General features: G+C 44.6%; 1 protein-coding gene across 2 annotated transcripts in view; it reads right to left on the bottom strand.

Moving 5' to 3' along the window:
• EFR3A (EFR3 homolog A) overlaps positions 1 to 12,746 on the bottom strand; it is a 1,082,041-nt gene that overhangs the window by 180,528 nt on the left and 888,767 nt on the right. For both annotated transcript variants that reach the window (XM_069220764.1, XM_069220765.1), the window contains exon 18: positions 10,641 to 10,708. In XM_069220764.1, coding sequence (XP_069076865.1) covers positions 10,641 to 10,708 — 68 coding nt within the window. The remainder of the gene's footprint in view (positions 1 to 10,640; positions 10,709 to 12,746) is intronic.

Here is a 12,746-nt window from a genome sequence, read left to right as displayed (position 1 = left end):
AGTACCAGTATAATGTAAAGAAAACGGAGACAAAAAGCAAGATGAATTCCTCCTGGGCCAGGTTAGGCCATAATATCAATACTGGAATGTTACCTTTAAGTAAACACAAGGACACAAAGGACCTGATATAACTGGGCATAATGGGCAAGTACATATAAAGCCCCATTTTATCCTTCAGTTCTTACAGAACAAGGTATGGTTTTTGAAAAGTGTAAGGTTACTCCTTGTACATGGCAACAAAGCCTGTTCTTTCATGACCAATGGCGTTCAGTACAGTAGGATAGCTTATTGTTATTTGGCGAACTCAGGATCTAATAGATGGTATAGAGATCAGTTCTCCATGCAAGATCCTGGAAATGCGTGTCAGTAATAGTGTAGACTGCTTTCCCCTCTAAAACACTAAACATTCAGCTAAACATTCTAGGAACCCTAGTTTAGTTATTTATGAGCAAAGGTACAGGGAGCAATTGAATAAATTCAGGGAATACATTTTAAAACGTAGGGCTTTGTTTAGGTTTTGGGGAAACAGGAGAAACATCATAAAACTTCAGTCCTCCTGACCTTCAATCATGAGGTACCCCCGGCCTATTTAGAGATGGGAGAACTGCTGGGTTATCACTGGCGACCACACCTGGCTTCATTAATGATAACCTCTGACTCTCAAGATCACCAGCTGATAGTGAATGTTTTCAACCACTACTGGGGGTGGGGCAACCATCACTGATTTTCCATCCATGCAACTATGAGACCTAGTAGACACAGCTAGGGGATATGTGGAATACCTAGACGTGCATGAAGAAAACTATTATCTCAAACAAAGATTTTTGCCAATCAAATGTTTTAAACATACCACATGCTCAGCAAATCTGAAGTTGAGGATCTGTAGATATGGTGGACAGTAAGAGTGGTGTATGCCATGGCCTCTGCGCCCCTACCCGGTGGACCATGAGACCATCTCAGGGTATCAATTGCTTCCTTACTCTTTTTCACACAATCATGCTTAGACGTTTACCTTTGGACACTAATACAAATATCCAGGAACACCTCTTACATGCACAGATAAAAGGAAAGCCTAACACCTGGTGTTTCTCAAACTGAGTACCTCCTTATACTGGTTAGATACCAATACCCAGTTCGGTCATCTATAGAAATCGGAGGGTCTGCCTAAATTCTCTCTCCTTGATTCACATTTCTGCTACACACCAACTCACAGCAACTCAAGTGACCTTCCTCTAAGATGCCATTAGGCATGTGCGGCTGGAATGGTGATAGACTGAATAATGGATGAAAGATGGAATGGATGACAGAATATAAAGGTGGATATGAACTGGTGAATGAAAGGATGTATGGGTACAGCTTGGATGGAAGAGGCAATCAAGCTCTTCTGGGGAAGGTTGTGATGACTTGCTTCGCTAGCTTTGTGTCAAAAGATCTTTGGTTCAAAATTGTGAGGAGTAGGGGTGTGGGGGGAGAGAGGGGGGCATTTAGTGGCTACTCCCTTGACAGATATGGTCACTGTTTTACAGTGTTACAATTTGCTATTAGCTCCGTGGATTTTTCTTGAGGAGCATAAGCTCACACTAGAATGGAGACCCCTGCTCTAAACAAAATGTTGGAAACTGTCACCCAATATTTCATCCCAAAACCAACAAATCCCTCAACACTAGGCTTAAAGAAAAAACCTAATGCAAAGTCTGCACTCAGATGAAAGACTGTGCAATGATCAATTTAGTGGTTAGCACCTTCCGTGCCATCACCATTTTCTTTTGTACCTGATTGCTTTAAACCTCAAGAAGAATTATCAGTAACTTGGAACCTCCATCCTCTTTGTGTTGCTGAAATTCCTATTTCTACTCTTTTCATCTTTCAAATGAACAAATAAACTGCTATATTAGTGGCAGAGGAAATTAAACTTTAGGTCCTACTCAGTTTGAGCATTCTGAGCACCCACACTATTGATCTACGTAACACCAATAACCACACCAAAGCCAACAGCCTTGCATTTAGCAAGAAATTGAAAACCCACATATTTTAGCCTTCATATATTATCCTTTTGAGCCAGAATTCAATATTGCACTGCTGTCACTCAAGCATATGCATGTTATTTAGCATTGTTTTAGTACATACAGATTGTCCTAGACTTACAATAAAACAGGTTAGATTGGGGTAGGATCCTCCAAGTGCAGGTGGCACTTTTGTGACCAGATGAGGGAGAAAAGAACAAGTTACCTACCATCAGTAAAGCTCTTTCAGGTGGATAATTTATCTAACCACAGATTCCTCACCTTATGTATTTCTCCGGGTGTCAGACTGGATCCAGAGGATTTTTAATAGTATAGAACCCCATATCACTATGCTCTAGTAGGTGGGGTCATACAGCTCTGTGGTGGCCTCATTCCACTCTGGAAGTGACGGTCGGAGACATTTATAATTGCCACCCCTGTGTGCTGATATCACTTTCTTTCTTGACACTGTCCGTGCCCTCGGACAATCAATCAGATGTTCAGATCTATAATCTGACACCATTTTACATGGAGAAAAAGACAATTGCACAGAATGGGGAGGTGGAAGGGCAATGACGAATCTGCAATTAGACAGAGTATCCACCAAAAACAATGTTATCAAAGGTAAGCAGCTTGTTCTTCTGATGGATACTACTAACTGCAGATTCCTCATCTTGCAAATAGAGACCAATGAAGTACCACCCAAGGTGGTGTGCCTGTGGATGGTATATAACAAAAAATCCACTGGACCAAACAGGTAAAATGCTATTTCTGTCAAACCTGAATGTCGAGACAGTGAACGTGTGTACTGACTAAAAAGTTACTTACCTTTCTGGTTCTACTGGATACTGTAACTGTAGATATCTCACCTTGTGAATATTCCACAGGAATCAGACTGAATCCAGAAAACTCTAAAGCACTACTCTTGCTGGTGGTGCTGGACTGACTTTGTTCCACTCGGGAAATCACAAATGCGGCGGCATATAGGTACCACCTTTGTAGGCTTGCCCGTGCCTATTATCAAATTGGTATAACTAGGGTTCATAGCTCTAGTTTGAGACCTTTTTTAGAAGGGGAAGAGTGCATTCCACAAAATAGTGATGTGGGAAACATGACAGATTATCCAGCAGAAAGAGCATTACTGAAGGTAGGCATCTTGATCTTCTGATGAACACTTCTAAACACAGATTCTTCACCCTGTGAATAGATATCCAAGCAGTACCTTCCAAGGTGGTGGAGGGGGTCTGTACAATGGCTTAGGCGAAAAAGTCCTGCAGAACCAAATGGGCAGAATGTTCATCCCCACAGAAATGACTGTCAAGACAGTAATACTTTGTGGACATATACACAGATGCCCATGTAGCAGCCTAACAGATATCCCGGAATGGAACACCACAGCGCAACGGTTGCAGCCTTGGCACGAGTGGAATGAGCCAGTAAACCTTTTGGGGGCTTCTTCTAAGCTTGTGCACAGCAGACTTTATGCACCTAGAGATCTTTCTTTGTTGGACTGCTTTGCCCTGAGAAACCCACAAAGAGCCAATCGTCCATCCGGAGCTCTCTGGTCAAATCATTGTCAAAACTGAGGACTCTTTTGGTATATAATTGATGCAGTTTCTCCTCTGTTTCAAGGGATGATGAGGATTAAAGAATGTCGAAAGGTGGTAGCCTGCCGACATGGAAAGATGCTACTAATTTTGGCAGAAACTGAGCTCAAGTTATCAACACCAAGTTACCTGGGAAAAATGTGTAATAAAGCGGCTGGACCAAGAGTGCCTGCAGCTCACTCATGTGACAAACTGAAGGTATTGCAACCTGAAAGACCATTTTAAGGGTAACAACAGTGGAGAACTGTGCTTAGGCTCAAAAGGGGTGACAAATTACTAAACAACCAAATTCAAGTCACACTCTGGCATTACAAAGGACTTTGGCAGGAACATAAGTTGCAAACCTTTAATAAATCTCATCACAACAGGTGATCTGAACATAAAAGCCTGATTCAACAAGTAGCCTTTAACAGTGTCCAGTGCAAGTCCTCTCTGGGTCTAAGATAAAACAAACAACAAATCATCGAAAAGTTTGGTCTGTAATGGGTCCATCTGGCAGCTGCCACAAAATCCATAAACATTTACAGTGCATGGTGTACAATAGCTTGGTGGAAGGCTTCTACCTGCCAAGATAACATCAACAACCTTGGGAGAGAGAGCGAATGGAATCAACTGCTGTTCAATCTCCATGGATGGAGGTGAAGGTTGTGCAGGCCCAGCTCCAGAACCCTGCCCCTCTGGTGTGACAGAAGATCCTTCTGAATAGTAGCTTGATTGGAGGATACATGCTCATGCTTAGGAGGTATGGATACCACACACTCCCAGACCAATTTGGAGCTAATAATATAAGAGGCAGGCGCTGGGAGGCATACAGGAGCCCCAAGCTCCACTTTAGACAGAATGCCTCTCCAAGAGAGAGAGAGCCCTCTTATGAATTCCAGCTCGTAAAATAGTTGACGCTACACAGTTTTTGGTGGTGGTGAAAAGGTTGAGCTAGAGTTCTACCAATTACTGTAAGATGTCCTATGCCACCTCTGGGTGTAACTGCTATTGGTGATCCACTAGATGTTGCTAACTGAGTTTGTCCGGTTAGTCTATTTTGCTGTTTAAAGATCCCACCAGGGTGATGCAGCACCAAAGAACTGCCCGTATGATTCAGCCAGCTCCAGAGGTGCAGAGCCTCCTGGCACATGACTCAGGACCCCAACCTGCTTGTTGCATGGTGGTGATGTTGTCCATGAGAAAATGAACTAGGATTTCAAAGCCAAGCAAAAGCCTCACAACTTCCAGCAGGTTAATGTGGAGTCAGAGCTCTGTCAGAGACCGGTGTTCTCTGACCTCCACCTCTCTCGGATAATTTTACAAAACCAGAGGTGATACGTATGTCACCACAGTGAGGGATATTCTGCTGGTCCAAGTGTGGATGAGCACCCACCACTCCAGATCTTCACAATCTCCTCCAAAACCTCCATCGAATCTGACAGGATCTCTTGCTACTGGGCCCACTGAGACTTCAGATTCCAATGCAGTGCCTGCATATGCCATCTGACATGATCCATGAGCAGAATACGGAACTACGGAAATGCCCTCTATGCAGGAGCCCTGGCCAAACTCCTCAAACGACTGCAACGCATACAAAACGCCTCCGCACGCCTGATCCTTGATGCCCACCGCCACAGCCACATCCCCTTCTGAGAAACCTACACTGGCTCCCCGTCAACAAAAGGATAACCTTTAAGCTCCTCACCCATGCACACAAGGTGCTCCACAACACCGGCCCAGCCTACCTCAACAGACGACTCAACTTCTACACCCCATCCCGCCAACTCCACTCAGCCGACATCACCACCGTCCCCCGCATCCGTAGAGCGACTACCAGAGGCAGATCCTTCTCCCACCTCGCCGCCAAGACCTGGAACAACCTTTCCCTGCCCCTACGACAGACCGAAGACCTGCTGACTTTCAGAAAGCGGCTCAAGACCTGGCTATTTGAGCAGTAGCAGCACCCCTCCACCCCCCAGCACCTTGAGACTCTTGCAGGTGGTAGCGCGCTTTACAAATACACTGATTGATTGATTGATTGAATGTAGGAAGTCAAAAGGCTATGAAGTCTCAGAGCCACTCTCACTGAGACACAGGACAGAGGAAGAAACATCAAAATTATAGCCTGAATGTCCTGGACTCACTGATCCAGAGGGAAGGCTCTAAAACACACCATATCCCAAATTACTCTGATGAATGGGAGCCTTTGTGAAGGAGTCAGAAGTGACTTCGTACTTTGGTAGGGAATCGCAAAGATATATGAAGATTTGCCTTCGCGTGGTGGTGGTCCATGACTGACAGTAACAAGACCACTCTAGCTAGTCATCGAGGTAGGGGAAGAGTGGTATGCTCGACCTCCGAAGAAAACTGTGACAACTGCCATCACTTTTGTAAACCCTCAAGAGGCACAGCCAAGGCTGAATGCGAGTATGGCTAACTAAAAATGCTCCTGGTCTTCTCTGTAACACAAGAAGAGTCTTTGGGCCTGAAACAGGAACATAGAACTAGGCATCTACTACATGCAAGACAGAACCTGAGCCAGCATGAGCAACTTGAACGTTCATGCTGGCTCAGGGAGCAGTTAGAGTGAAGATCTAAATTAGGAGGAAGGCCTCCATCCTTTATTGGTGCCAGGAAATAATGGGAATAACATCCAGTCGAAGGCTGGCACTCTCCCACCCGGCTTCTTTCACCAAAAGAGCCTAAAGACTTGGACAGTGACAATGACTTTTTGTGGGAAGGGCCACGAGTTTGAGAGTGGGTGTGTACCATCAACCTTGAGCAGGACTCCAGAGACTTCTTTTGAGTGACATACAGTTTGGCTTCACGTTCGTGTATCTTCTTCCAAATCATAAGGTCAAACTCCTCAAATAGCTCTGAGTAGTGTCCCAAACACCAGAAACATGCCTTGTGAGCATCTGTCACAGGCATCTGTTTGTGATAGTCCATTCAACTTTCAATCCATGTAATTTAGGAAGGGGGCATTCTCCCTTGCACACTAGAAAATAGAAATATTGAGGAAAAACTTGTTCACTGCTGAGAAAATGTTGGGTGCAAAGAGATGGAAAGAAAGGAACTGAAGTCAGTGTTAGGCTACAGTTTTCATTTTTCTACAACCATAAAACAAAGTGTAAATCATGCTACCCTATTTTCTCAACCTTAACCACTATTCCAAGTAAAAATTTAGCCTGGCACTTTTCTCTGATGCACACCATCAACTCTCAGTTTAATGGTGTCGAGAAGGAGAAGCCGCCTACACTAGCATTTTTAGCTCATGTATACGTAGAAGCTAAGATTCCCTACAAAGGTTTTATGAAATATATATTTACAGATTACAAACATGTTTTTCAAACTACCTGAAGACTATCAACTTGCACCCAAAAAGGCTGTGATTTCAATGACATCCTTCAGAAAGGATCAAGTCTTGCTATCTCATACTACACAAAACCAGGCATTCTCAAAATGTATAAGGACACGAGATTCTGTCCTGATTTGATGTTAGGACTGGGATTTCAACAGCAACATCAGACGCTCAACCTAACCTCAACCTTCTAATTGCCCAAATGCTTCCTGCTGTGTTTGTCCCTTTCTGCAGTCCACGTGGGCTGACAATATCTTTTGGATTGGTATAGACAGAATGTCCATGGGAAGCGGCCTTAACCACGACTACGTAACAACAAAGTCGTGTACAACAAAAGCGTTGTTTGGTGCCTTAGCCACGCATGGGCTGAACCACACACATGCGTGGTTAAGGCACAGAAGAAGGGAGTCGGCTGAGGAGGATGACGTGATAAGTCTGGTAAATGGGGCTGTTTTAGGGCTGTGGGGGTCGGGTATTTTTAGTTTTAGGGGGTCGGGGTGGTTTAGGGGAGGGGGTAGGGTTATTTTTAGTTTTAGGGCCGGTTTAGGGGCGGGGGAAGGGCTGTCAGGGTATTTTTAGTTTTAGGGGTGGGGGTCGAGTTATTGTTAGCTTTATCGTTGGGGGGTCGGGTGGTTTAGGGAAGGGAGGGGTATTTTTAGTTTTAGGGGTGGGGGGTCGGGCGGTTTAGGTAGGGGTATTTTTAGTTTTAGGGGTGGGGGGTCGGGCAGTTTAGGTAGGGGTATTTTTTGTTTTAGGGGCAGGGGTGGGGGGTTGAGGTATTTTTAGTTTTAGAGGTTGGGGGTCGATTGGTTTAGGGGTGGGGAGGGGGGGGGGTCGGGGCATTTTTTGTTTTAGGGGTGTGGTGGGGTGGGGGTCTGGGTATTTTTAGTTTTAGAGGCGGGGTGGGGGTGTCAGGGTATTTTTAGTTTCCGGGGTGGGGGGTCGGTGGTTTAGGTTTTAGGGGTGGGGTGGTTTTAGAGGCGGGGTGAGGGGTTGTGGTTATTTTAGGGTTGGGGTGGTTTTAAGGGCGGGGTGGGGGGTCGGGTAATTTAAGGGGCGGGTAGGGGTGGTTTTAGGTGCTGGGTGGGAGGTTTTAGGGGTGGGGGTTCAGAGTAATTTTGGGGGTGGGGGTAGTTTAGGTTTTAGGGACGGGGTGGGGGGTTTGGGGGGGTTTTAGGGGCAGAGTGGGGGTCACGGTAATTTCAGCCACGAGGTGGGGGGGTTGGCATGGTTTTAGGGGTAGGGGTGTCGCGGTAATTTTTAGGGTTGGGGGGCCAAGGGGGACGCATGCTGGAACCATGCATGCCGTTCACTAATGCCTTTACCAGGAATGCCTTTACACCGAAAACTCGTTGTTAAAGCATTCGTGGTAAAGGCATTTAGTGGTAACAACGCGGTCGTTGTTCAGACCTCGTTGTTCAGGCATGCGTTGTTCCTGCATGCATTGTTCTAACATACATTCAATGTGCATACAGGGAGTGCAGAATTATTAGGCAAATTAGTATTTTGACCACATCATCCTCTTTATGCATGTTGTCTTACTCCAAGCTGTATAGGCTCGAAAGCCTACTACCAATTAAGCATATTAGGTGATGTGCATCTCTGTAATGAGAAGGGGTGTGGTCTAATGACATCAACACCCTATATCAGGTGTGCATAATTATTAGGTAACTTCCTTTCCTTTGGCAAAATGGGTCAAAAGAAGGACTTGACAGGCTCAGAAAAGTCAAAAATAGTGAGATATCTTGCAGAGGTATGCAGCACTCTTAAAATTGCAAAGCTTCTGAAGCGTGATCATCGAACAATCAAGCGTTTCATTCAAAATAGTCAACAGGGTCGCAAGAAGCGTGTGGAAAAACCAAGGCGCAAAATAACTGCCCATGAACTGAGAAAAGTCAAGCGTGCAGCTGCCACGATGCCACTTGCCACCAGTTTGGCCATATTTCAGAGCTGCAACATCACTGGAGTGCCCAAAAGCACAAGGTGTGCAATACTCAGAGACATGGCCAAGGTAAGAAAGGCTGAAAGACGACCACCACTGAACAAGACACACAAGCTGAAACGTCAAGACTGGGCCAAGAAATATCTCAAGACTGATTTGTCTAAGGTTTTATGGAATGATGAAATGAGAGTGAGTCTTGATGGGCCAGATGGATGGGCCCGTGGCTGGATTGGTAAAGGGCAGAGAGCTCCAGTCCGACTCAGACGCCAGCAAGGTGAAGGTGGAGTACTGGTTTGGGCTGGTATCATCAAAGATGAGCTTGTGGGGCCTTTTCGGGTTGAGGATGGAGTCAAGCTCAACTCCCAGTCCTACTGCCAGTTCCTGGAAGACACCTTCTTCAAGCAGTGGTACAGGAAGAAGTCTGCATCCTTCAAGAAAAACATGATTTTCATGCAGGACAATGCTCCATCACACGCGTCCAAGTACTCCACAGCGTGGCTGGCAAGAAAGGGTATAAAAGAAGGAAATCTAATGACATGGCCTCCTTGTTCACCTGATCTGAACCCCATTGAGAACCTGTGGTCCATCATCAAATGTGAGATTTACAAGGAGGGAAAACAGTACACCTCTCTGAACAGTGTCTGGGAGGCTGTGGTTGCTGCTGCACGCAATGTTGATGGTGAACAGATCAAAACACTGACAGAATACATGGATGGCAGGCTTTTGAGTGTCCTTGCAAAGAAAGGTGGCTATATTGGTCACTGATTTGTTTTTGTTTTGTTTTTGAATGTCAGAAATGTATATTTGTGAATGTTGAGATGTTATATTGGTTTCACTGGTAATGATAAATAATTGAAATGGGTATATATTTGTTTTTGTTAAGTTGCCTAATAATTATGCACAGTGATAGTCACCTGCACACACAGATATCCCCCTAACATAGCTAAAACTAAAAACAAACTAAAAACTACTTCCAAAAATATTCAGTTTTGATATTAATTAGTTTTTTGGGTTCATTGAGAACATGGTTGTTGTTCAATAATAAAATTAATCCTCAAAAATACAACTTGCCTAATAATTCTGCACTCCCTGTATATACTTTCTTCTTTCGCTCAATGCCAAAAACGACATACAAGCAAGCCTCTGGTGACCCTGGAGGTCTCCTCTCACAGTCCATCTGCCAGTCTCTGGTCACCTCCTGGCAACCAGCACACTAAGGACAGTCCTAGAACACCCACACACCAGCTACACCACTGCACGTAGTCACTCTGGGTGTAGCCTCTTGTCTGTCTTGAACTGTCACTGGTGAGGTCAGGACTGAAGTGCACAGCACTGCCGTTTTTAATACTGCAAACCTTAGTTGGCTCACTGAAGATAGCACAGCATTCCTGGTACACGAAAGTAATACACAACGTTTCATATTTCTAAAATTAGATGCGAGAGCTGTTAAATCAGTTCTTAATGTACAGCTGTACATTTATCATTTGTGACAGTAATATAGTATGTGCCAAAATCAAGCCTGGCTTCATCAGAACACTTCTATGTTTACCTTCAAAGCCCATTACATTCCCATTTAGCATGTCATGAATCCTTATAATTAGATAACTAATTAAACCCTCTAAATATTTATCCAGTGATACCGTTTCTCTAAATAACTCATTCCTCGCCAAACTTCGCACTAGTAGAGGGCCCGTGTCCATGCAAATACACTAACAACTGTCATCATGACAAGTACACCAACATACCTGGATTTGTCCCGGAAAATTATTTCAGGCAAGAAATAGGGTGCTTCCACGTTTCTTGTTTCTATTACCTGCAGACGTAAAGGAATTAAAATATTATGACATTAACTGGCCGTTTTATGCAAGGGGAAACACATCAGTGAAAGAAAACGATACGACTGCAGTTACATAGTAATGTTTAAGAACATTACAAAACACATCAGGGAATCTTTTATCCTGGGCCAACAGAGTACACTAATGTATAATTCTCCAACTTATGTAGTCTGTCAAGAACAGGGACCCCTTCATCAGGACACAGAAATCTATTAATTGTATTTATTTTTACATTTCACAACACCGCAGTCTTAACTGCTCATATACGGCTGCACAGTTCTTTGGAATCCCCAAGAATGACTGTCACAATCAGTGAACTGTGATTTGGACAGCACATTTTAAAAGTTCTTGAATAGTGGGTAGTTGCTGAATGAACTAAACCAGCAATTAAAGGCCGACCCCTTCCTCGTCTTCCACATGCGCTTCTTTCTGCGAGCATCTATCGAAATCATGTTGAAGTGATGAGCCCATCTTTCTGGAAGAATTACCGACCCCTTAGCTATTCATGGCTGGCAGAATCCATGCTCGCCAGCTTGCATAAGGCTTTAGGATCTGTGTTTCAACGTCCTCTCATGTTCCCATGAGAGCTTCCTTCTCGTTTATATCTAACTATATATTTGTGTTCCCTTCTTGTGGATTTGCCCTTGCCAACGAAGCTCTTTCATGTCTCTTTAACAGTGCGGGTCTCGGCTGCATATGTCTAGCTGCTTCAATCAGTGTTATTTTCGACATCACTTTCTCCTCACATATCCGTCTCCTGCACCTATGTAAAGGCTGCATGTAGCTTGTGAACTGCTACCTGCCTGTCTGCCTTGGCGCAAAATTGCATGTCTGCTTCGACGCCTGGTTGCAATGACTCACGGGGCACTTTGACACAGCTTCTAGGCTGCACTGCGGGTTTCTATTTGCTTGCCTGTGTGCTTTATGTGTCTGGCTGAATTCAGAGAACAGTCTTCTCCTCCACCCATGGTTACCACTTAAACACCATCCGTGACTGGCTGCTTCCCACAACCATCTGTTTTGCATCCAAAACTGTCTTTATCTGAATCTCGTCACATAGGGGTGGACGACCAAGAAAGCGATGGCCACACTGCCTTCTTCCTTAAAAGCTCTGGACCTAGATACTATTCCCATCAGTACTTTTTTGCCCTTCCATTATCTCATTAGCTCTCTTTTTTGACACTTTTACTGTACAGAGGAACACTACGTCCTACGTTGTCAAAGTGATGACCCTTGGCAGCGCGCCTGTACATCACAAGATATTCTAGGTTTATAATGACGCCGTTGCACTACTCAGTTGTCAATCAGCCCTACAGAGTAACTACATCTCATAACGCGAAGCTCTGCAGGCCTCTTCTAACTTTACTCTGATGTGGGCATGTTTTAGCTGCTATATGAAAATCTCGTAAGCTTTTCACAGGCTTTTTTGTCATATACTGTACTGTAGTGACTCCAAAAACTGTTTTTTGGGAGAAGGGAGAACGATATATACAAAATTAAACATAATCATGTGCTTATGATTCCCATATGTATTGAATAGAAAATGCGCCCAGGGCCGTAGCTAAATGCCACATGTGGGCTGCAGCACCTATTGTGGCATACATAGAGTGGGCCTAGAAAACATGGCTTTGGGGTACAATGTGTAGCCTGACTGCAGCTTGGGGTATTTCTCTTGGGAACAGAACACGTGCTGTTTCCCTCTATTTGGACGACATGCACTTTTACTTGTGCTGCAGATACTCTATTCCCTCGGCAATGGGCGTCACCTTGTTAGATGGATTGCCTTCTCACTAGTATCACACACTCTCGCCCCTCGTGTCGTAGACAGAGCTGGGGGAGAGCGCTACACAATGCAGAATGTAAACTGGTTCTCACATACCCGTGTATGGTTACTAGGAATTGCCCACTTAAAGCTAGTACAATTTTATGTGTTACATACGGCCTAAATGACAAATAGACACCCTCTTTTCGGGAGCCGACTCCTCATGCACCCGCTGTCACCACGTTGGAGCCAGA

The sequence above is a fragment of the Pleurodeles waltl genome, chromosome 2_2 (assembly GCF_031143425.1).
Source record: "Pleurodeles waltl isolate 20211129_DDA chromosome 2_2, aPleWal1.hap1.20221129, whole genome shotgun sequence".
NCBI lineage: Eukaryota > Metazoa > Chordata > Amphibia > Caudata > Salamandridae > Pleurodeles > Pleurodeles waltl.
Note: the sequence above shows the minus strand (reverse complement) of the source record. Positions and strands in the feature narration are given on the sequence as shown.